The sequence below is a fragment of the Diabrotica virgifera genome, chromosome 1 (genome assembly GCF_917563875.1).
Source record: "Diabrotica virgifera virgifera chromosome 1, PGI_DIABVI_V3a".
In the NCBI taxonomy this organism is placed as follows: Eukaryota; Metazoa; Arthropoda; class Insecta; order Coleoptera; family Chrysomelidae; genus Diabrotica; species Diabrotica virgifera.
This window is the reverse complement of record NC_065443.1, coordinates 30,354,467-30,381,243: the sequence shown is the minus strand read 5'-3', so window position 1 is coordinate 30,381,243 and position 26,777 is coordinate 30,354,467. Positions and strand designations below refer to the sequence as shown.

General features: G+C 32.4%; 2 protein-coding genes across 2 annotated transcripts in view; one reads left to right on the top strand and one right to left on the bottom strand.

Moving 5' to 3' along the window:
* Window positions 1-13,752, bottom strand: part of LOC114328207 (tectonic-3) — a 47,878-nt gene extending 34,126 nt beyond the window's left edge. Inside the window, exons 1-3 of the mRNA XM_028276993.2 lie at window positions 13,613-13,752; window positions 9,550-9,981; window positions 1,135-1,365 (exon numbers count right to left, since the gene is read on the bottom strand). Coding sequence (XP_028132794.2) covers window positions 1,135-1,365; window positions 9,550-9,855 — 537 coding nt within the window. The 5' untranslated portion in view covers window positions 9,856-9,981; window positions 13,613-13,752. The remainder of the gene's footprint in view (window positions 1-1,134; window positions 1,366-9,549; window positions 9,982-13,612) is intronic.
* Window positions 13,753-25,282: 11,530 nt separating this feature from the next.
* The window catches only part of LOC114328208 (serine/threonine-protein kinase VRK1), a 41,778-nt gene continuing 40,283 nt past the window's right edge, over window positions 25,283-26,777 (top strand). Inside the window, exons 1-2 of the mRNA XM_028276994.2 lie at window positions 25,283-25,399; window positions 25,568-25,898. Of these exons, the coding sequence (XP_028132795.1) occupies window positions 25,577-25,898 (322 nt within the window). The 5' untranslated portion in view covers window positions 25,283-25,399; window positions 25,568-25,576. The remainder of the gene's footprint in view (window positions 25,400-25,567; window positions 25,899-26,777) is intronic.

The following is a 26,777-nucleotide window of genomic DNA, read 5'->3' as shown; positions in this document are numbered from 1 at the left end:
TAAAACCGGTTGAGATGTGCAAATAAAATTTGGTGGGGTTTAAAAGGTAGTTATGTCGAATTATTTGACATACAATAATTAAGGATCTAATATTCCCCACTGGCGCGCATACGGGTAATATTACCCGTATGCGCGCCAATAGCGAATATAAAATTCTTAATTGTATGCCAAACATGTGACATAACTGCATTTTAAAACCCACCAAATTTCATTTACACATCTCAACCGGTTTTAGAGCAATAAATAAATCGTCAGTTTATAAGAAAAATGTCAACAGCCCCTATCTTGGAAACGAAGCATTTACGGACATACGTTTATGAAGTAAACTGTCATTATTTTTTCATGCAGAATTACCCCTTAAAGTATTCAATACTTATTTAAAAACACCCTATATGGATGAAAAACATGGCTAGTTGTTAAAGTACCTAACTTTTTTATTATTAATTAAACAAGCCTATTTCACTTATTAACATAAGCGAATGAATTAAAAAACAGAATATTAAGAAAACATGGGGCTATAGTTGGGTTTTAATTTCAGTATTTTATAAAAGCTAGAATATTCCACAGTGTGATGCGAACTTTGAGAAAAAAACACAGTTTTATTGGTAGTTGGTACACCCGGTATACAATGGAATTTACCTATCTAGCATTAATATTATTACAGCGACATTGTTAAAAAATAAGGCTATAACATAAAAAAAATCGGACAACAGATTTAGGAAATTCGAGACATCAAAAATTACCCATTTTTCAGGTGGTGGTGCGTTAAGCGCTGGTTTCCTCGAAAGCGGTGCCGACAAACTGCGACCATAACACTGCGATGAATGACGTCATAAAAAACTGTACCATGCAAAATAATAGCGGTGGTTTCCAAGGATACGTTGGAAGTCACCGCTTGCTGAGTTTGCACATTCCATTGCCGCAGTGAAGAACCTTGAATTTTTCACCCTAATCTGACGTAATTCATCGCAGTGCTACGGTCGCAGTTGTCGGTGCCGCTTTCGAGGAAACCAGCGCTTTACTTCCTTTGAGAAGTGTATTAAGTACATTAACAGTGCGTATCTGCAAATTTTTGTATATAGGTGATTATAACAAAAGTTTTAACAAATAATATAAAAAAAGTTTAAAACTTACGTGTTTACGTTGAATTATATAAGATGGGGGATGGTTGCTCTTGATAATACAAAATAATCCGTTTTGGTTAATATGCCATTTGACAGGTGTATTGTTTATATAAATATATTTCATGTAGTCACAGTATCTTGTATCATAAAATCTAGGTTCCGATAAACAATATTGGAAAACTTCCTTATTCTCTAGAGAGCAGTCTTTGTCACAGCAACAGTTTATGTCACAAAAGTTTTCCTGACAAAATAAAAAAACTTCATTATTTTCTAAACCTAAATACATAATTCAGCAGTGTTGTAGTTGTAGTTAATGAGGCTACTCTTTTTGATAATTACAACCAGGAACTCATCCATCATGTGTTTCAAGTCATCCTATCAAAGCCTACTTTCTTTTGTTTTAAAAACAACACTACAGGTGAAAAAAAAAGTCAATTTGATTGAAAAATACTGTATATCTTGTACACACTTCTCAAATATAGGTCACACTGGCAACAAGTGTATGTTCTCAAAAAAATTTGATAGTGTGTAAAATAATTTTTATTAAAATCGGCTAAGTACCTTCAGCATATCACATGCCATCTTCAGAGCTTCGTCTCATAGGAGGTTATAAATGCCTCATGGAAGAGTTAGCCTTCCATGAGGCATTTCATTTATAATCTCTTAAGCCGATGCCGCACTGCAGGATGCTAGATGGTGGCTTGGAGGGTGGATTTTAAAGGTGGATGGTGGAGGGTCGCTGCATCCTGGACGCAGTGAAAGAGTGAAATGAAGTCAAAAGTCAGTATCCAACTGACTGCTGAGGAATCGTTTGCTTCATTTGTTACCTTACATTTGGTTTGTTTTTAGCATATCGTCATATTAGAGGTAAAACTCACTCACTAAACTTTTCAGAAAGGGGAGAAAAATCGACTTAAAGGCAAAAATTGTTTTTTTAAATTCACCTGACTTGAATATTGGATTTTTTTTAATTCAACTGCAAAGAATAAATAAAACAGATATTTTAAGCCATGTTTCGTCACATAGTGGGTCTGCTGGGTCCCAAATTGCCCTTCTTTTATACACAGCACTTATTACGCTTTCCTCCATAGCGAGGCTACCCGGATGGATTATCAAACACGACTGATATGGGTGGATAGACTCCTGGCGGACCACCGGATGGTTAGATGGTAGTGGGAGGCCACTGCGGCTACCGTCGTTGTATTATTCGTGGTATAAGTAGCTGGATGGTCGCCAGGCAGGTATCTACCATCCACCATCCTACCAAACTTCCTGCAGTGCGGCATCGGCCCTATAGCCGATTAAGACGAAACTCTGAAGATGGCATGTGACAACATGCTGAAAGTACTCAGCCGATTTTAATAAATAATTTTACACACTATCAAATTTTTTTGAGAACATACACCTGTTGCCAGTGTGACCTATAAAAAAAGTTAAGTCAGATATATTATACTGTCCCTGCTTATATTATACCTCTTTTTTAAACTAGGAGGAGTAATTCAAATTTACCGCGCCGTAATGCTTGTTTGTAATTGGTCCAACCTCAGGCAAGTTTACTCCACTCTTATGGAATTTTGACACTTATGAAACTTTGACACTGTTGGCATTTCATAGGTTAATTAAGTTATATCGGCGATTTTTTTGTGCTTTCTGGTTTATTCCTATAATTTTTAGATTCTTAGTTTGCTTTTATATTATAAAAAACAGTTGTTTCTAAACTCTTTAGCGACGTATTAGTAAAATATAATATTTATAGAAGAAGGCATTATTCTTATTTTCAATTCAGAGACCATTACCCCCTTTCTTTGGCCATTTCGAACCCTTTAGTTCTCATCAGGAAAGTTATCGTAATGACGCTCTCATTACTCAGAGCATCATTACGATAACTTTCCTGATGAGAACTAAAGGGTTCGAAATGGCCAAAGAAAGGGGGTAATGGTCTCTGAATTGAAAATAAGAATAATGCCTTCTTCTACCTACGTTCTTACTCACGTTTTGAGTATTAGGAGACAGTTTCGTTGATCTTTGCCTCGATGAATTGACGTGTAGTGGAGTGCAACTATTTAGACCCCCACGTCTCTGCATTCATCACCCTTTATTCCTTGTAAATTGTAGAAGGATGGGGCATAGGTATAAGAGAGAATCTGTTTCCGAACTAAGAAATCCAAAGATTTTATTAAATTTTTAAGCATTTATTTGTTTAAAGATGGAGTCTTTTGGTTTCGACAATTTGATAATATTTATAGTTTACCGTCGAAGGCCCACATGATCAACCAAAGAGAAGATGTATTTGGTGATTTTTCTAGTGACATTATTGGGTGTGAATCTGTCTTTTGAATTTACTCTTCCTGGTTTAAAACAGGGTATAGCAAATTCTGATTTTATTTATTTCGTAATCATTTCTAAATATAAATATGTTAGCTATATATTAGAGGATTAGAGGATTTTTTATATTTATTGAACAAAAAAATTAAAATTATCAGATAATTTGACATTCCTAATACATGTATTTTGTTAAGTAAGTAAGTAAGTAAGGTATGCTTTATTATCATAAAATTTTACCAATTTGTGGACAAAGCTTATACAAAATAAAAAAATACAATAAAAAACAAAAAATAATAAAAAACTACAAACAAAACAAAAACAGAAACAGACACCAAGTAAATGGCGTGATTTATACTACTTAATATAATTTTACAGTTATTAAGTACACATTAAAAAATTAAAATTTTTGCAAACAATATGTATACAACGTCAGAGCAAAAAGAAGGCGAACAAGGAAAAGGGAAAGGGAAAGTAAATCAAAAGTTCTATGCCGCTGCAAATATGTACAAAAGTACTCGAAAGTAATAATCCTGCAAGTCAATTTGCTGAATTCAAATCGTTTATAAAAAAGTCTTTCACTGTATAAAAAGCTCTCTCGGCTGTGAACGGATTCAAAACAAACAAAGAAGGAAGAGTTAATATTTTAAATTTTTTAAAGAATTCTTGGCAATGATCTCTGCTATTGAGTCTCAGGGAGTAACGAAGAGCTCTCTTTTGTAGTTTAAAAATACGCTCAAATTGAGTCGCACAACACGTACCCCAGAATGGAAGGGCGTGCCGAAGATGAGACTCAAAAAGGGCATAATAAACGGTCCTAGATGTTGACAAATTCATTTCCGTAGCAACTGATCTTAGCGCAAAATAAGCAGAACTTAATTTTGTGTGTAAGGCATCAATGTGCAAGTTCCATTTTAGAGACTTATCCACAATAAGCCCTAAGAACTTCACCGATTCAACTACCTCTAGACTGTTGTTATTAAGTACTAAAGGTTGCATCATACTGTTGTAAGGTAGGACTTTGGTTTTAGAAACGTTAAATAACAGGAGATTCGAATCGCACCACGATTTAATGGTGACTAGGTCTGTAGCTATGGTATTGCGGAGATCCATAATATCCGTGTTACTCCAAGTAATACTAGTATCATCTGCAAAGAGACATATTTTACCTTTAATGTTCAGACTAGAGATATCATTTATGTATATAAGAAACAATATAGGGCCTAGAACTGAACCCTGAGGTACCCCACATTCTAATGGCATGCAAGAAGACGTCTTCGTGTCAACTCTTACAAAACTCTTAAACCACCCTTGGTTTTACGAAATACAGCCTCTCTCGTAGGCGTGCATTCGTAGTAGGCATTCATTTCAGGAAAGGAGAGGTAATTATGGACAATGGGCATACCAGATAGTAAAATTGGAACCTGTATCTTTTGTATCAACTGCTTAATATTCCCAATACTAACAAACGGATGTGAATCTTGGATCCTGAGACGTCACTGAAATGTTGTGTCGGAGACGAATGTTACGAATTCCTTGGACCGACCGTAGGACAAATAAGTAATTCAATTTTAAGAGAGCTGAAGTTAGCCAACGACTCTCCAGTAAAGTCCATCTCTAAACAATTAAACTTTGGACATGTTATGAGAGCAAACACAGAAAACATGGAAAGACTAAAGACTCATTATACAACGAAATCTGCAAGGCCAAACAACACGAGGAAGATCTCCAACAACATGGATCGATCAAATTACAGGAATATGCACAAGACATATGCATGAGTTAAAAGAAATGAGCAGAGGCAGAGATTTTTAGAGACGAACAATACACGACATCACGTCAACTAGAGATGCATCAAGTCAAACTAGTTTGATTTTACTCAACAAACTTGACTTGACTTGAAGACCAAACTTTTTTTGTAAAAACGTTTGACTTGACTTAATTTCGATATCTTTAGGTTTGACTTAAAATCAAACTTTTTCAAACAGGTTGAAGTTTGAATATCATATTGCGCCACGTGTTTATTTCCAATTCACCGCCTTTTATTTTGATTTATTTGGACAGGTCTGAATCTGTACTCTGCTACTCCGCAAATTAGTTAGAGTGTAAAGATCATATTATTTAGAAGTACCTACATAAATATGCTTGGCTTGTTTGTTAGGTACGTTCGTTTTGAAGTGTATGCTTTGTGCGATAATGTCTGAACCTGAACCTTTTTCAGCTTAGAATATGTACCAGAACAAATTGAGTCTGAGCTTGAAAGTATTCCCGCTGCAAAATTTAAGAGAAAAAATCTGAAGACGAAGCAGAATCAATTAACAAAAAGAAATTAACTGATTTATTTGATGTTACGGAAGGCTATTGCAGAACAATGAAAATTACAAAGTGCATATTATGTAAAAATAAAGAATAGCTTTACAAAATGGCAAACAGTGGAACTATGTAGTTCTTTAAAACGACATCTGATGCAAAGTCACAAAAAATTTATTGAACCTACTCTGTCAAAAATATATTATATTTTGTTGTTCCTTCATAAATTTTTGTTAAAGTAGATTAAATTACACTTGGTATAATAAAAAAATACCGACAGCCGTCGGTCAGATGGCTCAGTGGGCTAAGGCGCGCTCGATCGACAAATCTAGCGATTTACGATTACGATCGAGGTTCGAGCCCCATCCCGGTCATTTAAAAATAAAAAGGCCAACGTCCTAGTATAAAATTCTATAGAATCTATGACTTGGTCTGGAATAAATTGGTGTCTGATCGGCCTATGGAGGAGAGGTACGGCAAGGAATAAGGGCTTGCGGCTTGGTGATACTCCTCCATAGATCCCTACCGAAGGACGTTGACGCCTAATAACGGTGTATATACAGTATGTCCCTGTAAGTTATATCCATATGGAAAACTTTTTTATTATTAATTTTACGAAAAAAAGTTATTCTTTATAAAAAGCTCTGCATGGTCCAAAACCTAATATTTAGCCATCAAATATTAAATTTTTTGAATAATATACGAGGTATGTCAAAAAGTTTGAATTTCACTCAGGAGTAAAGTAGCTTTATTTTTCGTAATATTGGAAATTGCTATTATGAAAAGTTGTTTGGAATTAAAAACTATATTCTAATATGCAATTACATCCTTCTAATTGAAAAAAAAAATTTTTTTTGAAAAATTATGGATAACTATCATTATTTTTTCAGTTATTTCAATTCTGATAACTCTTTTATTATTAATTTTACGAAAAAAAGTGATTCTTAATAAAAAGTTCTGGATGGTCTAAAACTTAAAATACAACCATCTTATATCAGATTTTATCAATTTTATACGAGGTATGTCAAAAAAGATAAATTTAGATCAAAAGTAAAGTACCTTTATAGTCCAGAATATTTCAATTAGAAGGATGTAATTACATACTGAAACATAATTTTTAATTCTAAATAACTTTTCATAATAACAATTTTCGATATTGTGAAAAATAAACGTATTTTACTCTTGAGCGAAATTCATATTTTTTGACATACCTCGTATAAAATTGATAAAATTTGACAAAATATGGTCGTATTTTAGATTTTAGACCATGCAAAACTTTTTATTAAGAATCACTTTTTTCGTAAAATTAATAATAAACGAGTTATCTGAATTAAAATAACTGAAAATAATGTTAGTTATCCATAATTTTTCAAAAAAAAAATGTTTCAATTAGAAGGATGTAATTGCATACTAGAATACAGTTTTTAATTCCAAACAACTTTTCATAATAGCAATTTTCACTATTGTGAAAAATAAAGCTACTTTACTCTTGAGTGAAATTTCAAACTTTTTGACATACCTCGTATAATATTCAAAAAATTTGATATTTGATGGTTAAATCTTAGGTTCTGGACCATGCAGAGCTTTTTATGAAGAATAACTTTTTTTCGTAAAATTAATAATAAAAAAGTTTTCCATATGGATACAACTTACAGGGACATACTGTATATGATAAAAAAACCATCCAAACCAAAGCAACCAATTTTTTGTTGTAATCTAAGCTTTATTTTTAAACCAAGAGGAGTAAACTAAAAAGACAGATTCACACCTAAGAAAGTCACTAGAAATATCATCAAATACATCTTCTGTTTTGGTTGATCATATCGGCCTTTGACGGTAATCCATAAATATTATATTATACCAATACATCGCTAGAGTTCTAAAATCAACAAACTGTTTTTTATATAAAAGCAGACTAAAAATCTATAACTTAAAGGAATAACGCAGAAAATACAAAAAATCACTAATATAACTTAATTAACCTATGAAATGCTAAAAGTGTCAAAATTTTATAAATGTCATTAGTGTCAAAATTTGATAACAGTGGAGTAAACTTGCCTAAGGTTGGACCAATTACAAACAAGCTTTACGTCGCGGGAAATTTGAATTACTCCTCTTGGTTTAAAAACAGACATTAGTAACACTCAAATAAAACATAAAAAAGTGATATCGTTTACAAAATAGAATGCATAATCATCACCGATTAGCGATAAAACGAAACTTGCCAGCAAGTAATTTTACGCGTACCTAAATGAATAATTTTCTTGAAATTACGACTCTATTTTAACTTTTATCGCTACGAGTATCAAGGTATTTTTATATGGGACTCATTGTATTTTTAATTTAGTTATCTTAGTTGGCAACTAACATTTCTATATGTCGACAAAAAAGTATATCTACTAAATAAACTATTTTTCAAACTCATTCAAACTAGTTTGACAAACAGTTTGAATTTTCAAACCTGTGACCATTGACTAGTTTGACTTGACTTGAATTATTTGTCAGAATTCGCGATTGAAACGGAATATAGAGGGCAGGTCGAATGCAAGAAAATGGCCGATATAAATGGTATAAACAAACAGTCAATTGAGGAATAGAACAATACCGATTTGATTTAAAATATTTTAATGTACTCATAATGCTGGAATTTACTAAAAATTTCTTAATAGTGACCAAATTTCATTCAAATCAACAATTGTCTGGTTTGTTTATACCACTTATAGTAGTTTAAATTTATTCCACCAGAGGTCAGCTACTTTGTTTTTCATCGCGAATATGATTGACTTGACTTTGACTTGAAATTATGTCAAACTCAAGTCAATTTCAAACATTCAAGTCAAACTTGTGCAACTCTAACGTCAACCACTACACTTCCTCCAGTGGGTCAGGATTGAAGAGAGATCTTTTGTATATATTGTGATAAGAAAGTTGCTGGCGCTTATTTATAGCACAGGACTTACTGATGAAGTTGAAAGAAGAAATAGGAGATAAAGAAAAACACACATAAAACCTACGTTGATACTGTCATTGGTTACCATATGCCAAGTACTATTTAGATATCAGATAAGTACCTAAATCTCTTAAGGACTTCAGCTTAAGTGACCACAAAGAGATATTCATCATAAAATATCCGCAAATATCTCCATCAAACAGAGCGAATCTCACGGTCAGGAGGAGAAAATATCCATAGATGCAGTCAGTAAAAAAACCAAAAAATTTAAATTAACTACACTTGAGAGCAAAATAATCGACTCACTTGCTGGATTGTACACGTTAGAAGTCTCGAATTTCCTAAACCTGTTGTCAGATTTGAGTGATTTTTTTAGTATGTTACAGCCTTATTCATCGTATCGTAAAGGTCATTTTATACCGGGTGTAACAATCATAGGGTGTTTTTTTTCTTAAACGTACCTAACTTTTTTATTATTCAACATAAGCAAATGAGTCAAAAAAGAAAATGTTAATAAAGCCTAAGCCTACAATTGAATTTTAATTTAAATATTTTCTATATGCTAGAATATTCCACAGGGTGTTCCGAACTTTAAGAAAAAACACAGTATAATTGTTACACCCTGTATAAAATGACCTTTACCTGTATAGCAATAATAATATTACATCGATTTTCAATAATAAGGCTATAACATACTAAAAAATCACTCAAATCGGACAAAACAGGTTTAAAATTCCACGTGTACAATTATTCAGCAAGTGAGTCGATTATTTTGCTCTCAAGTGTATATTTATGTACTCATATTTATATGAAAATCCAAGTTAAGTTGCTATGATGACTTACTTGCAAATCGCACGTACAAAAATCCCCATGCACAGATTGTCCTGCAGAGGCAATTTCTTTTTTAACAGTCTCATTTTTTGAAGATATAGTAGTAAAATTCGAAAATGGAACCTCAGTTGAATTATCACAATACGTGGAATTGTCCTCGCATATAGAATTGGCTACGGTAGAATTTTCTTCAGCTATAGTAGAAGAACTATACTTTTCTGTAGTTGAAGCTGCAGTGGTAGCTTTATCTTTGGCTATGGCAACGCTTGCCAGTAATCCAATGAAAATAATCACTTTCATTTTAGTATTCAACTCCATAGTTACTAAAATTTCTAAAAACTAAAGAAAGCTCAAATGTGACCACGCCCATTGCTTCGGTAGATAGTTGGTATCTTTCCCCAGTCGATAAAAGTTGTTCAAAGTTTCGTAACTGTAATCCACCACCTGAAATATAATGTTGATTATTAACCGATATTAAAAATTGATTTAGAATTACTAACAAATGCTGTTTTGATTAACCTGGATAGCTTCAAGTCTCAGCAGAAACTTATAACGGTATCGGATATGTTATACTATTGGTTTTACAAAAATTGGCAATGCATTCAAAAATATAATGCATATAATCTGAACTAGTGCATTTGCGTGATATTCCCGACCCTGGTAATTACGCGCATAATAGTGGCTAATTCCACGCGCATTAGAAGGGTAGAAGCTAAAATGTGTATTATACCGCGCATTAAAAATTATGCAAGTTTCCAATCACAATATTATAAGCGGCGCACACTCAATCTACAGTATACACACAAATCCCTATTTGTTCCCTATGATGTGGTGTTGAGTCACATATTCGCTCCATTTATAAAAGAACGTCATAACTCAAAAATCAACATTGTGTCAATATCGTGCTTTAAAGATTATTGGTTTTTTGTATGTAATTATATTAATTTAATTTTGCAAACAAATTAAATGCTTTTATTATGGTTTGATGGCACAAGGTACGATAGTTAACTGGTAGTAGAGACTCTCTCGTGGATTGACAAACTTTTGAATGATAACTACTTTTGTATTTCTTTTTTAAAAAAATATAGCATTTTTTTATTATTTTGTTAAAATTTTTCTGTTGGTAATGTTGTTATGTAAATGTTGTGATGATCTTGCACATAAAAATAGGTTACATTATCAACAATTTTTATACGTTATCTATAAAATATAATTTTTTGAGTTATGCCGTTGTTCTATAAATGAAGCGATATAATGTGGCTATGCTGTGTCAATATTAAACAACAAAATGCAGACTGACTTCACTGATTGCGGGTAGAGAAAATCCGTACCTGAATTTTAATAATAATTATTATCAAACAATAGAGCAAATGCTGCGCGGTTCTCTCTTCGCATAGTATTTCCAATATTATTCCTCTATATCTATAATATAGAGGAGTATAGTATAGTATTTTTACTACAAAAGCGATATTACGTAGGTCAAATTTTTGACGTAAGAGAACTGTCAAAACATTAGAATGTGACTTTTCATTATTGCCATATATATAAACATGGCAATAATGAAAATTCACATTCTAATGTTTTGACAGTTCTCTTACGTCAAAAATTTTGACCTACGTAATATCGCTTTTGTAGTAAAAATACTATATATTATATTATTTGTATAATGATTACTGCTTCAAAATATCAGAATAGTATATCGGGTCTTTGTTTTCATTCAAAACAGCGCTAAGATAACGAGCATTCCATATTTTTTTGAAAAACCCATATTCTTTTCAAACATCCCTACTATTCCAGACAACTTCATGAGGCTGTAGAAATCCGAAGGAATCCCGAAAATTTAAGACGAGGGGAAGGTTCCTATTTGGAACTCAATTCTACACTACCTATCTACTTTTTTACATCTAAGACAAGAAGAAAAATGTAACCCAGGCAGTGTTAGGTTCCTAATACACTAAAGCAGTGGTTTTCAATATTTTTGAGTCATGTACTACAAAATACTTTTTCTGCCGCTAGGGCATCCCTGCCATTTCGTTCGTTGCAATCCGTGACTGCACGCCGGGGTTTGTCCTAGTTGGGTCAGAGAGAGCAGCATATGTGCCTCCTGATGAGAGACTAATAAGTTTCGAAACCGGTAGAGGTGCTTGCTGCACTCTCTGATTGAACTGGAATAATGATGCGGCTGTAGTTTCGTGTTGCAACGAAATTGAAAACGGTTATTCATTTTTAAAATACTTTTTATTATTTTTGGTACCACCTAACTGAAATACCAATCTAGCTAGGTAATGTAATTTACTATAATAGTGGTGCTGATTTTGGCTGTTTTTGCGTTTTGTGTACCACCGCAAATAATGATGTCTATGTACCACCTGTCTGTTTTTGCGTTTTGTGTAACACCGCAAATAATTATATGTAGGTACCATCAGTGGTACATGTACCACAGATTGAGAACCGCTGCTCTAAAGAATTTGGGTGTTGGCCGAAGTTTGACACTTCATCGCGTTACCAATCTGAGACGGTTGGCGTCCAACTGAAAACCTCTCCTTTGTTACTCCAGACATCAGGATGTAACCGCCGTTTTCGGCTTAACATTTCTCCTGATGCCCTGCTATCACCCGATTCTCATTCTTCCTCCCAGTCATTCATCGGAAAAACCACACCCACACGAACCAGCAAAGACTTTCAACCCTCTGCCTTAGCGAGGTTGCCATCTCCTCACGTCATCTCTGTCTCTCCCTTGTTCTGCTTTTTCGGTCTGCCACAGTCCGAACCCCATGGAGGTGCTACTCAGTCATTTTAAAACTCCGTTGTGAGTTCCCTATCCTCTCGTTCTTTTGAAGAGAGCAGACCTTTGATACATTTGTGGATCTGTATCTACCACGACTCATCGTTTATCGTTTTCTCCACATTACAACATCCATCGTGTGTGTCACAGTGTCCAAGAAACAACAGTAAAAGCACTGGTCGGACTGTGTCTTCCTGAACCTGAAAAGGAGCTATGTAAGCAGCGATGACCTGTGAGTATCTGCGTTAGGTAATAATCCAGCTGCCTATGCCTATACTACAATCCATACAACTTCGCAAGTTCGGGATTAGTGACTTCGTCTACTCCTCCACATCATCAGTTGCCTCCGACTCTTCCTGTTGATTAAAACTAATATCTCGATCAGCCTTATCTCACTCATCTCTCCCTCTCCAATGTTCCACACTCTATGACTATGATGCCTGACCCCCTCACCTGCCAATACATGTAATGGAAAACAGCCGGTGACCACGTCGATGATCCGAACGAGGAACTATTCCCGTATATGGGCCGTAACAGAGGGATTTTTACTTTTAACGGCTCCCCGGCTTATGAGGGTATGTATGGCTCCCCTGGGTATATGAAGTTTAAGATAACCTAAGTTTACTCAGCTTTTAAAGAAGCCATCTTCTTCTATTGAAGATTGGTAACAATCTCACTGAAGTAATATCGTATCTTGTACAGTTCGAAATAGTAAATATGCGTCTCAACCAGTCCAATCTCTTATTTTACAACCAAGTTCTTGTATTTGCTTCTTCCCAGTCTTTCCTTTTTATTTTCCATTCATATTTTTAAGTCTTCTGTAAATTTATATTTTAAAGGCTTTTAAGCGTCTTAAATAATTTTTGTATTCTCATACTTTAATATATCAATTATAATTTCACCATACTTTAATAATATATCAATATATCATTACCTGTATCATAATGAACTTCATTAAGATAGAGATTTTCATTACGATATAGATTTTTAACCAATGGAATCGCGATATGACGTTCACGATGAAGGAGGCACACGCCCAGTGACCAATGGCGAGCCAAATACATCCGCTTTGACAGTTCTCAATAGGTAAACAAACTGACTCATTTAAAAGTTAAATCTTGAATATGTCAAAATAAATAAATTTGAAAATATTTTTTGTTTCGAATGATCATAGAAAAAAATCGTGTATACAACTTGCGTTTAATTACCATTATGAAGCTCGTATTCTATACGAAAGTCGCCGCTAGGCGACTCGTTTCGTATCCTTTTTAGGGAAATATTTATACATACCCATAAAATATTGCACGAAACGTTGTCTTAAATTACCAAATGGCCTCCAAGTGTAACAATCGAGGGTATAAGATCCGGGACTGGTTGGTACAGTTACAGTTCCATATCCAAAGATATGAGCCCGTCCTAGCCAATCAAAATGGTATACTTCAATGTAAATTTTGGGCCAACCTGAAACCGAACATAGTTATTTTTCTACAACCACTATTCAAAGTGTACTTCTCTGCAGAGTTTTATGTTAACAAAGTTGATATTTTCTCACAGTATAAGATTTATGACATTAGTGTACAGAAAAGTGACGTTTCTGTGCAGAATAGTATATTGTGCAACAAGTGCAGAAAGGTACTAATTTCTCACGAGTTTGAAAAGTTGCGGTACGAGCGCAAGCGAGTGCCGCAATTCAAAAAAGTGAGAAATTACCTTTCTGTACGTGTTACACACTATACTTTTTCTACAACCACAGTTTTTGATAAAAATAAAAATCACAATTTCCAAACTAAGATTTATTATAATAATAAATTATAAAACTGTATTTAATTAATACCAATCAATTTAAATTCCTTATACCTAAATAAATTACACAGATATCAGTTAAAAATTAATGCACTGCCTTAATTTGTTTGAATACTATTTTAAATAATTATTACAAAATAATGTCACATTTGACGGTATATTTATGCAGTCATGGAGTTCCACCAAACCTACTTCATTCGATGTATCTTGCTGAGGTTGCTAAATCCTTATTGGCTAATTGATAATTATAAAATGTTTATTATAGTCGGTTCGCTAAACTCAGACACAACTGGCTAGTGATTTTAGTCGGTAATTTTTTTGTTTTTGGCCAATTTTGTTATAATTGGCAAAATTACTAACTATTTAGTAATTATTAACTATATAGTAGTTAATTTTTTAATTACTTACTAAAATCACTAGCCAGTTGTGTCTGAGTTTAGCGAACCGACTTTAAGAATAAAATTGTAAATTGTAAAATAAAACAGTTGTAACATCCATAATTTAATTTCTATTCAATAATTAAGTACAATAATTGTCTTACAGGTTGTATATTTTTGTCTACACTTTAACCACAGATGTAAACAGAATATATAACGTTACTCAGAATGAAGTAGTAATTTGTAAAATACCAAATGTAAAGTTAAAAAATAATGTGTTAAAGTAACGAATTTTACAGATTTCTAGGGCATGAGTTAAATCAGTTCTTTTTGGAAAAGCATTATTAAATCTAATATCTTTAAATAAAACCATTTCATCAAAACATGTTATATAATATTTATGATTTTTTGTGGAATGTAATGCTACTGTGCAGAAACGAACTTTCCGGCAGAGAAACGTCACTTTTCTGCACACTAATGTCAAATATCTTAAACTGTGAGAAAATATCAAGTTTGCTAATATAAAACTATGCACAAAAGTGCATTTTGAATAGTGGTTGTAGAAAAAATAACTTTCCGGCACAGAAACGTCTCTTTTCTGCACATTAATGTCATAAATCTTATACTGTGAGAAAATATCACAGTACCATTACATTTCACAATAGAATCATAAATATAATTATACCATGTTTATGATATATTATAAGATGAAACGGTTTTATTTAAGATATTAGATTTGATAGTGCTTTTCAAAAAAGAACCGATTTAACTCATGTCCGAGAAATCTGCAAAATTCGCTACTTTAACACATTATTTTTGAACACATTTTGTATTTTACAAATGACTACTTCATTCTGAGTAACGTTATAAATATATTCTGTTTGTATCTGTTGTTAAAGTGTAGACAAATATACAACCTGTAAGACAACGATTATACTTAATTATATAATCGAAATTAAATTATGGATGTTACAACTGTTTTATTTTACAATTTTATTCTTAATAAACATTTTATAATTATCAATTAACCAATAAGGATTTAGCAACCTCAGCAATATACGTCGAATGAAGTAGGTATGGTGTAAATCCGTGACTGCATAAATATAACGTCAAAAATGTGACATTATTTTGTAATAATTATTTAAAATAGTTTAAATTCAAATAAATTAGTGTCAGTGCATTAATTTTTTAACTGATTTCTGTGTAATTTGTTTAGGTATAAGGAATTTAAATTGATTAGTATTAATTACATACAGTTTAAATTTTATAATTTATTATTATAATAAATCTTCGTTTGGAAATTGTGATTTTTATTTTTAGCAAGAACTGTGGTTGTATAAAAAGTATAGTGTGTAACACGTGCAGAAAGGTAATTTCTCACTCGTTTGAATTGCGGCACTCGCTTGCGCTCGTATCGCAACTTTTCAAACTCGTGAGAAAGTAGTACCTTTCTGCACTTGTTGCACCAAAAACTATTTGCTAACTAGTGCGGAAAGTGATATGTACTTTCCCGCACGCGATTGCCGTTGACCCGAACGACGCCTTATACCCCAGGCTGTGGGTGAAAAAACGTGATACAATTCAGGACTTTTTGAAACCTATCAGGTGTTGTAAAGGACGATGCCAGGAATAACTTCTACTAAAATGTAACCAAAAATATTGTGCGCTTTTTTTTATTGTGATTTTCATTTGTTAAATTTGCAATTTTTAATGATTTTAATTTTGTAGCTTAAGATATTGATTTTAGAGAAAAACTTTTTAATAGAAAGTTGTAGTAAATTAAAAAACCTACAATTTAAGCTATGGTAAGTTTAATTTCGTTAATTGGTTATTGCAAAACAGCCTGCGAAAAGTCCAAAATAGCCGTTTTTTATAATTGCATTATTTAGTGTACAAATAATTTTTTTTTATTTTTTAAAGCTTTAAAATGAAGATCTTTCAATTCTAAACATTAAAAAAAATGTAAAGCCAGATTAACGAATTTGTTGCTTAGATATTTTAAATTGTTTATCCCAAGAGGTCAAATGTCGAAGGCTATAACACGGTTAAATAATAAGACTATAACATATTAAAAAAATCACTTAAATCGGACAACAAGTTTAGGAAATTCGAGATATTGACCCATTTTAAGGTGGTGCGTTAATTTCTTGGGGTAGTGTATATATACGTAGGTACAGAATCTATTTCATCGAAGCGATGACGGTCACGAATTTAATGCCTTTTCTTCTTCTTCTTCTTCTTCTTCTGAAGTGCACAACCCCATCCAAAAAGTGCACAACGTCGCTAAAGAAGTTTTCACTTCAAAAATTGTATATCTAATGCTATCATAAGATTTGGCCTGAATATTATTTAATATATTATAATAATAATTTAATTTTCTTCCAATATCGGTAATCTTTTTTAAAAACTATTATTATAAATTATTTCTTGATTATATCAACTGAAATGTCAAAGTTGCTATCATATTTTTAGTAGCTTCTTCTTTAAATAAAGTTAATAAGATTTTATAAAATGTATCAACATCCGCTCTTTAATTTTTCTTTAATTTTTTATTTCTGGCTTATCGAAACAAAAATTTGAATAAAACTTTTTTGTAGATATATTGTTAAAGTTTTTGACTAAGAAACTAAGAAGTAACTTATTGGAAATGTTTAAGTGTAATTTTAGCAGTTATTCAAAATAAACTTTTGAAAGCGCTGGATTCTTTCAAAAAACTCCTAATATCTGTTTATTTATTAGAAACATATCTTACCCTTTATCCCCGTAGTAACTAAATGGACATCAATGGGAAAATACCACCTACAAATATTATCAAACTGCGACCAACTGACTTGAGTTTGGCCTTCTTTTTTACCAGCAATCAGTTTCCAATTATTACCTACAGAGAAATAGAATAGTAAGTGTAAACAAAATACATAAACTTCATCTTCAACTTTGAACTTCAAATCTAACTTCATTACCTACTACATTTTCTATAGCGTTGATTGAAATATTATAGGGGCAACGCTTATAGGCATAGGCTATTGATTATGTCCAAAAAAAGATGGCTAAAAGGAACTACAACGCTAAAGGGGCTTTATTGTTTCATATGTGCAATGGAATCCAAGTATGAAAAAACCGCGGAGTGCTACAATTTAAAGGGGTGCGTTTTTGAGAAGGGGGTGAACTAGTCCCTGTGCAATAGCATATGCATTAGGATGAATTATATGCACTTTTTGCTATAATACATCTACAGAAAAGTTGTTCAAAATAAACTTCCTATAGAAATGTCACTTTCTAAAATCAAAAATAATTTTTTTACATATAAAAAAACGAAGCAAAAAAACACATTTATTTTGCCCCCTAACTTTTTTCCACGAGGATATAGTTTTGATCAAGATAAGGTTTTTCGAAGTTGTCTACTTTTAAAGAGTTTGCTAATATTTACGGCTTAAAAATACTTTTTGAGTTATTTGCGAAAAACCGTCTAAAAACGTGTTTTTCTTGTTGAAAAATAAACATTTTCACTCGCAAATAACTCAAAGTATTGACTTAGTTAAGAAACTCTATAGAATAAAAGTTGCTTAGAATTAACCAGTTTATCCATTTCCGGGCTTATTTTAAAAGGATGTTTCTTCACCTGCAAGAAGGGGTGTTTCTCATCCCCCAAGTAAAATCAACCAACGGCACTAATCCAACCTTGAAGTGGAGGGTAAGTAGAACCTAAATCCAAATTTTCATGTAATTCGGCAAAATTATACCGTATCGCCCTGGCAGTGGCGGATCGACCGGGAAGGAAAATGGGATATTTCCCCCTAACAAGGTCCAAAATTAAAGAAAAAATTGTTGAAACATAAAAATATATTAGCTGAGATGAAACTTAAACCATAGACAAAATTCAACCCAATAAAACCGGTAGCTAGAGAAATTAACAGAATTTAATACAATACATATTATAAAGTTATTATTTATGTCTTTTATGTAGTTTGGGTTTATCTTTTTTATGTTTTTTGGTAAGTGTTTAAATGGAAGTAGGTACTCCCCTAAGACAAACCCCTCCCAAGGCAAATAATGTCAAGATCCGCCACTGTATCGCCATATTTCATGATCATTTACTGGGCTATTTTTTAGTTTTTTCTTAATTTTCTTTAAATTGCCAAAATGTCAAATGTCGATCGTCTTCTTTTTTACCTCTGACATACACCCATTCTCGTAAGAATATCCAGTTACTAATCGTCACTTCATCAATCAATTTTCTACATTTTCCATACATTTTCTACATAATGCCATATGGCCATAACTAAATATATTTTTATTGCAACATAAAAAAGCTATTATTATTATACTAATTATACAAAATATTATTTTTCTTTAAATGTAATCATGATACTATAAATTAAGAGTTATTCATAGTATCATGAATGTAATAACTTCGTACATTTTTACTAAAAATTGCAAAATGGCGTTTTAAATCGTTTCTTTGCTATTTCTCTAGAATTACAGTTATTATTATTACCAATAAAATGTTTACTAGACAAGTAGTAGATGGAGAATGATGAAAGAAGGATAGTTAATATATTTTTTTCTATTGGTGAAAGGTTTTATAATTACTTACTTACCAATATGTATGTGCCATTTACAGAATAAACTTTGTTTTGGAAAATCTTTTGCCTGACATATCTGTCCTATAATATGAACTTCTGCCATAAGATATTTTGTTCTAAATTATCATGTTTGCTTCCAATGAATGAACTACCGTGCTACCGTTTTGTATAAATCTTTTTGTTTATGTGCCAATTGTGGTTTCCTAGCAACAGGAGTTCAAGAAAAAATTTTTAATTTATCACTTAACATAAATATAACTACAACATGCTACAACTATGTTATGACCAAAATTTAAGTTTTGTTGTAGAAAATATTTAAAAAACACTTTTTATCTATCTAATTTAACTCCATAGATAAATAATATAATATTACCGGATTTAACTCTTCAAAAAAATTTTTTAATCTTTTTAAAAATTTAAATACCCTTGTGAAGTTTGCGCAAACTTCTGTATGAGCTTTCCTAACGTTCGGTTGTGTGACAGTTCAGTGTGGAAGTGATAATTCAAAAAAACGCAGGCGGCAAAAACAAAATAGGAACTACATAATAGAGGTAACTAACAAATTTCCTATCTGTTGAATTCCTAAATTTCCTGTACTTTCTTTGAATAAAATAAATTATACATTATCTAGTTAGGTAAAAAAGAGACAGCTTTGCATTACAGGGTTAATTATGGGGGACTCTACGGGGGGGGCTAACCCCCCCGGTGATGAGGAGATGTTAGATAATATAGAAAACACTGAAAATAATAGTAGTTTAAATAATACACCATTACGTGATAGCAATGCTAATTCAATCACTAATAATAACAATGAAATAAAAAAAGGAAAAAAACATTTCTATTATCAGTACACTGATACCGGTCCCTTTGAGGTATTTATGGAGTCAAAAAGCGATAACGTCGGTAATTATAGTTTTTTGAAATTAGCAAAATACATAAATGACAAAAAAATCGAGAATGTACTTAAACTTAGCAAAAAAGGAAAAAATCGAATTAGCGTTGCTTTCAAGAAATGGGAGGATGCTAATAAATTTGTTTTAAATGACGTGGTCAGAAATGATGGATATGAATTGTTTATTCCGGCAAATAACGTAACATGTAGGGGAGTCGTTAATAATGTAGATACTAGTATATCTGATGCAGATCTAATCAAATTTTCGGGATTGGCTTCGGTCAACATTAAAGTACTAGAAATAAGACGATTTAAACGAAGGTCTAAATATGACAAGGAGAAATATATTGATACAGAAACGGTCGCATTTACCTTTTCGGGAAAAGTAATCCCGAAGGAAGTGAATATATATGGGATCCCTTTTAGGGTAAAACCATACATGATACCAGTGGTTCAATGTTATCGGTGTTTTCTTTTTGGACACACAAAAAATCTTTGTAGAGGGGGAGAAAAATGTAAAAACTGCGCGGAAAAAATACATGAAGGGGATTGTTCGATGAAATGTTTACATTGTAATAGCAGCTTTCATATAAGTACCTATGAGGAGTGTCCAGAGTATGTGAGACAGCGGAATATTAAGGCTGTCATGTCTCTGGACAATCTTTCATACTACGAGGCATGCGAGAGATTTCCTTATGTTTCTACTAGAAAATCGCAAGAGAATAATATATTCAGAATGAGCCAGGAGGAATTCCCAACATTACATAAAACTCAAACAAATAATTTAGAGACAATTCCCATCAATATGCGATGGATAGAAAATGTAAAGAGTAACCCTGAACACCTGTTTAGTAGAAAAATTGAGAATAACTCAAACAAAAATAAAAGAAAGGCTAATGAAACAAATAAGACATACAATAAAGAAGTACACAATCAATATTTATTATCTCCAAATGGGAGAAGCGAAGAGAGAGCTCGTGCAGTAAACAATGAGACTCCTGGATGTTCCCGTACAGAGCAACTAGAGAGGGACACAGAAAAAACACTGAATGCGATATTAAAAAAACTAGATTGGAAACATAAGGAACATATAATCAATTACTTGAACCAGCTATTTATACATGAAAGCTCATCGAACCAAAAGTTGCTAGATTTAGATGGATATCAAGAATCCACTTATTATCCAATGGAACATAAAAAGTTTAAGCAGTAACTATAACAGTCTGAAATATTTCATAAGCGAACATAGACCCAAATTAATTCTATTAAATGAAACTTGGCTAAAAAATAATCATCACTTCTATCTAAGAGGATATGAAATACATAGGTTGGATCGAGGGGATGGTTATGGTGGCCTAGCTACTGTGGTTCATAATAGTCTGGATCACAAAATAGTATATAGGTATAATAACAATGTTAGTAAAATTCAAATTTTAGCAACAAAAATAATAGATTGGGACATTACAGTTATTAACATTTATATCCATCCTAGGGCAAAAATAAATTTAAATAGTTGGGTTGGACGCATAAATAAAATCAGGGGAAATAAAATTTTAATGGGGGATATGAATGCACATAATGCACTTTGGGGAAGTCAAGTGTCTGTTAATGTTAATGGAAGAATAATTGCTGAATCCTTAGAGGATTTGGATCTAGTTTGCTGCAATGATGGGAGACCCACGCGGATTACCCTACCTGGACAGAATGCCTCAGCGGTAGACCTAACACTAATTTCCTCGGAAATTGCAAATATATGCCAATGGGATGTGTTAGAGGATTCTGGAGGCAGTGATCATTTTCCAACTTCTTGCAAAATCGCAATTGTAAATGAAAATATAGTAACACAAAAAAGTCATAAAAGAAATACAAAGAATGTCAATTGGGAGAATTATGCTTCAAAAATAGAAGACTTGATGAAGAATGGGTGTGAAGACTATAATTCATTTACACAAATTATGGAAATGGTGAGTGATGAGGAAATACCTCTCTTGAAAACAGAAAAATCTATAAGAAAAAAGAAAAGCCCTCCCTGGTGGGATAAGGAATGCTCTAATTTAATAAAAACAAGAAAAGAAAAAATTAAAAAATATAAGGAAGAAGCAAGCAATGAAAATTATATTGAAATCAAAAAAATATTTGCATACAGTAAAAAAATATTTAAAACAAAAAAAAGAAATAGCTTCAAAAGCTTTTGCAATGGATTGACAAGGGACACACCTCTATCTGAAATATGGCGAACAGTTAAGCTATTCTCCACATATCAAAATGCTGTAATCCCTGCTAAACTTCCCAACAAAAACATAGCTCAGAACATATTAAATAATTTGGCAATTGACATAACAGATCCTGAGTTCACGGTTACCCTAACTAACGAGGATGTGGAGGACATTTCAAGGCAGGAAATAATAAGTGTCATAAATAAAAAGGATAAGGCTACTGGCTTAGATCTTGTAACATATAGCATGATAAACAGACTTCCCCTGGTGGCGCTAGATGCATTGTCAAAAATATTTAATCAAATAGTTAAAAGAAACACAGGTTTTCCACAAGAATGGAAAAACACCCTTGTCATTCCCTTTTTAAAACCTAATAGAGACCCTTTATGTGAGGATAATTATAGAAACATAGCTCTAGAGTCATGTGTAGGCAAAATTTTGCAAAATATAATTAAATTAAGAATAGAACAAATAACGGAAAAAAAATCGATACTAAGCCCTAAGCAGTTAGGTTTCAGAAGAAACAAAGGGTGCAACGATAACTTAGCTTTAACAATTAATTATATTAGAACTGGATTTAGTAAAAATTTAAATACAATAGGAATTTTTTTGGATATCAGTAGGGCATATGATACAGTCAATATATATTTGCTATATAAATACTTATTAAAGTATGACATCCCAATAACTTATGCAAACTTGATCTTGCAATTTTTGCTCAACAGAAATATCTACGTTAAAGACAAATCAAATAATATATTAGGCCCAATGCAAGCATCCACTGGATTGCCTCAAGGGTCTCCACTCAGTCCAATATTATTCAATCTCTATACTAGATCCCTACATGATTTAATTAACCATGAGATGGAGTGTTTTCAATATGCAGATGATTTTGTAATTCTGGTGCAAGGATCTGATATATACAAGCTAATTAATTCCTTAAATACCCATATAATAAATTTACAGGAGTGGTTTGAGAAACACAACTTTAAAATTTCAGCACACAAATCAAAAGCAATAATATTTAGAAAAAGAAGTCAGGCTTATAACTTCCCACATTTGATATATCAAAATATGGAAATTCCATGGAAAAATGAAACAAAGTATCTGGGATTTCATTTACAGTGCAATTTGAATATGACAATTCAAATTAACGACATGATAACTAAAGCAAACAAAGGAATAAATGTCATGAGAGCAATTTGTGGTACAAAATGGGGAGCTGACCCGAACATTCTTTTGAGTTTATACAAAGGAATAGTTAGATCTCATTTAGATTACGCAGCCAATCTTTTAAACCCCTGCAGTAAAAGTTTGATGATGAGGTTGGAACAAGTACAGAATGTTGCCTTGAGAATCGTAACGGGTTGTCTACGTTCTACACCCATCTTAATATTGCAAGCAGAGTGTTCAGTAACAACGTTACAAGTTAGAAGGGAGATACTAGCACATAAATATATACTCAAACAAATGCCGGAAAAAAACAATATCATAGTAAAGAGTCTAAATAAGCTAAATGAAGCAATAAATGCAAACAATAGATTCTGGAGGAACAAGGTCATACCAGATTACTCACTAGCATATACAAATATACTCAAAAAAACAAAAAACATAATTAGATATAAAATCAATCCTATATATGAGGTAGAAAGAAAAACTCTTCTATACCCCATTACAATTAAAAGTCTAGAATTTGAAAAATATGAAATTGAATCGAACGAAAAGTTCATAGCTAAATATGGTGGAATATATAATAATCATACCCACGTATATACAGATGGATCAATAGACCCACAAACAAATCAATCGGGATTTGGAATTTACATCCCAAGCATCAATTATAAATATTCGTCACGACTCCATAACTATACACAAATCTGCACAACTGAAATAATAGCGGTATACAAAGCCATGTCGGTATGTATTGAAAAGGAAATCATGAAAGCAGTGATCTTTGTAGATTCAAAAAGTGCCTTATCCAAAATATCTAGTCACAAATGGGACCAAATGGATTATGTAACTATAATGACCAAAAAACTACTAGTTGATGCAAATAATATGGGATTTTCAATAGGATTAGAATGGGTACCGGGACATCAGGGGATTAAAGGCAACGAGGTGGCAGATAGCTTGGCCAATATTGGGAGAGAATTAAGAGTACCATATGATGTAAAAAACATCAGCGCAGATATCTTTTGTGTTACAAAAAAGAACATCTTGACTCAATTTTACAATAACTGGTATTCCCAAATTAAAGGTAAATATCCGGACTATTATGGACTGCAGGGTAGTTTCCCTATAAAACCTTGGTATAACAAATGTGGATATTTGGGTAGGAACAATATTACTAACCTTAATCGTTTACGAAGTGGACATTGCAAAACTCCTTGTTATCTCCACAAAATAGGCAAAACGGAAACACCGATATGCGAATGCGGTACTATGGGAACATTGGTACACATCATCTTTGAGTGCCCCATAAATAAACATAGAGATATGGATTTGTATCTAGAACTAATAAAAGCTGGAATAGACAGTCCAATATCTTTACAGAGCATTTTATATAAACCCTCGAATAAAGTTATTAAGATAATCAATAAATTTATCAAATTTTTTCAAGTAGATCTATAGAATTTTCAAAAAATAATAATAATAACAATAACAATAAATAAATACTTCAGAAAATACAGGGAATCTCCTAAAATGTCAAAAATTATATTTGTATCCTTAAAATCCTTAATCCTAACCGAAGGTAGCCAGCCCTAAACCTATGTGAAAATGTTTGGAAGCTACCCCCAAACGAGAAAAGTCTTAAGTTAACCTTAAATGTTGTAACACCTTTCCCCCTCTATCTACAGAAAAACAAGAAGAAGGAAGAAGGACAAGGACCACATAGGACCAAAAAAAAAAAAAAAATAGATCTGAAGTTGACAGGACACCTGGTTGTGCATTGCCTTGAGCAAGACGCGCATAACCAATAACATGTACTGGGTAAATGATTAAAAAAAAAATCGAAACCCAAAAAAAAAAGGAAGAAGAAGGAAGAAGAAGTTTGCGCAAGATCCACTTTGACGCATGCGCGTGTAACTTCAAAAGTCAGTTAAAAGATGGCCGTGAAATTTTCTAATAGATAGATGTGCAGTACAATCAAAGTTTATATTACGTTAAAGATTTACTTTTTGTGTTAGTTAAATAGTTGTGATTAGGTAAGAATACATCATACTAATAGTAATCGTAGTTTATAAGTACTATCAGAAACATTCGGGTTGTCATATTGATCTAAATATTATCATTTATTTATCAAGATTTAAGACTTTGTTTTTGTTCTAGAAAGTAACATTTAAGATTTTCTAAATTCGTTAATTCTTTTTAAGGATACAATAATGCCTAGAAAGATATATGAGGAAGATTTATCCTATTCTTCATCTACTAAAGATGAACCACCCAAAAAGAAAAGTTCTAGTGGAGTATCCAATTCAGCTGATTTTAAACAAGGAGAAGTAGTAACCGATATTAGTGGAAAAAAATGGAAGTTAGGTAAAACTATCGGAATTGGAGGGTTTGGTGAAATTTATGAAGCATCAGAAAGTTTAGCCAGAGGATTTAAGACTGACTATTCCTATGTGGCTAAGGTTGAAAAGCACACAAGTGGTCCTTTATTTGTAGAAATAAATTGTTATCTTAGGATTGGAAAGCCTCACATAAGTAAGTCATCAGTTAAATTTCAGTTTTTATTAGTTTTGTTTTTGTATTATTAACCTGTTCTATAATCTAAAATACTACATTGAACCTGCTTGAACTCACCTGAGAGACCGGAGACGTTAGGATACAATTGCACCTCTTTGTAAAAACAATCAAGTTGACTTTACTAAGTAACAAGACATGTACTCAACACACACACTACAAATTACACTATAATCTGATTGCCACTGGCTGAATGAGATTAATATCTATGCCAAGAAAAACATGCATGAAATTTATATTATGTATTATTTTCAATGATAAATAGGGTTTTTATGATTATTATTTTGCATCTCATATATCAACCATCATTTCACACGTTTGAGACCTTTGTCCAACATTTCAACATTGGGTACTTAATCACATTGATTCAACAACAATGTCTGATTTTTACATTATGGATCTTAGCCTTTTCTTTCTTGGTTGGTAGTGTAAAATTATTTCTCTTGACCACCTCAGTATAATAAAAGTACAAATAATTATTTTATTTTATATAATAGTCATAATGTTGGTGGTACTGTAAATAAGCGTTAAGTAATCATGAAACTGAATATCAACTGAATTATGTTTTGTTTCTCACGTTATTTTCAAATTGCCATGACCATTTACATATAAACCACATGATATAATATACAATTTACTATTGTTTTTTGGAATAAGCCACAATTTTAATTTGAAATAAGTTTTGAAACCCAACTTGGCATTTTCTCATTGCGGAACCGACGAATAATTAAAGATGCTTTATGGCATGGCATAGTTAATTCAACAGTTTTGTGTCCTCAGTTACTTGAGCAGGTTGGTATCCATGTATCTCTCCGCAGAACACGATTAAACCAAACTTTC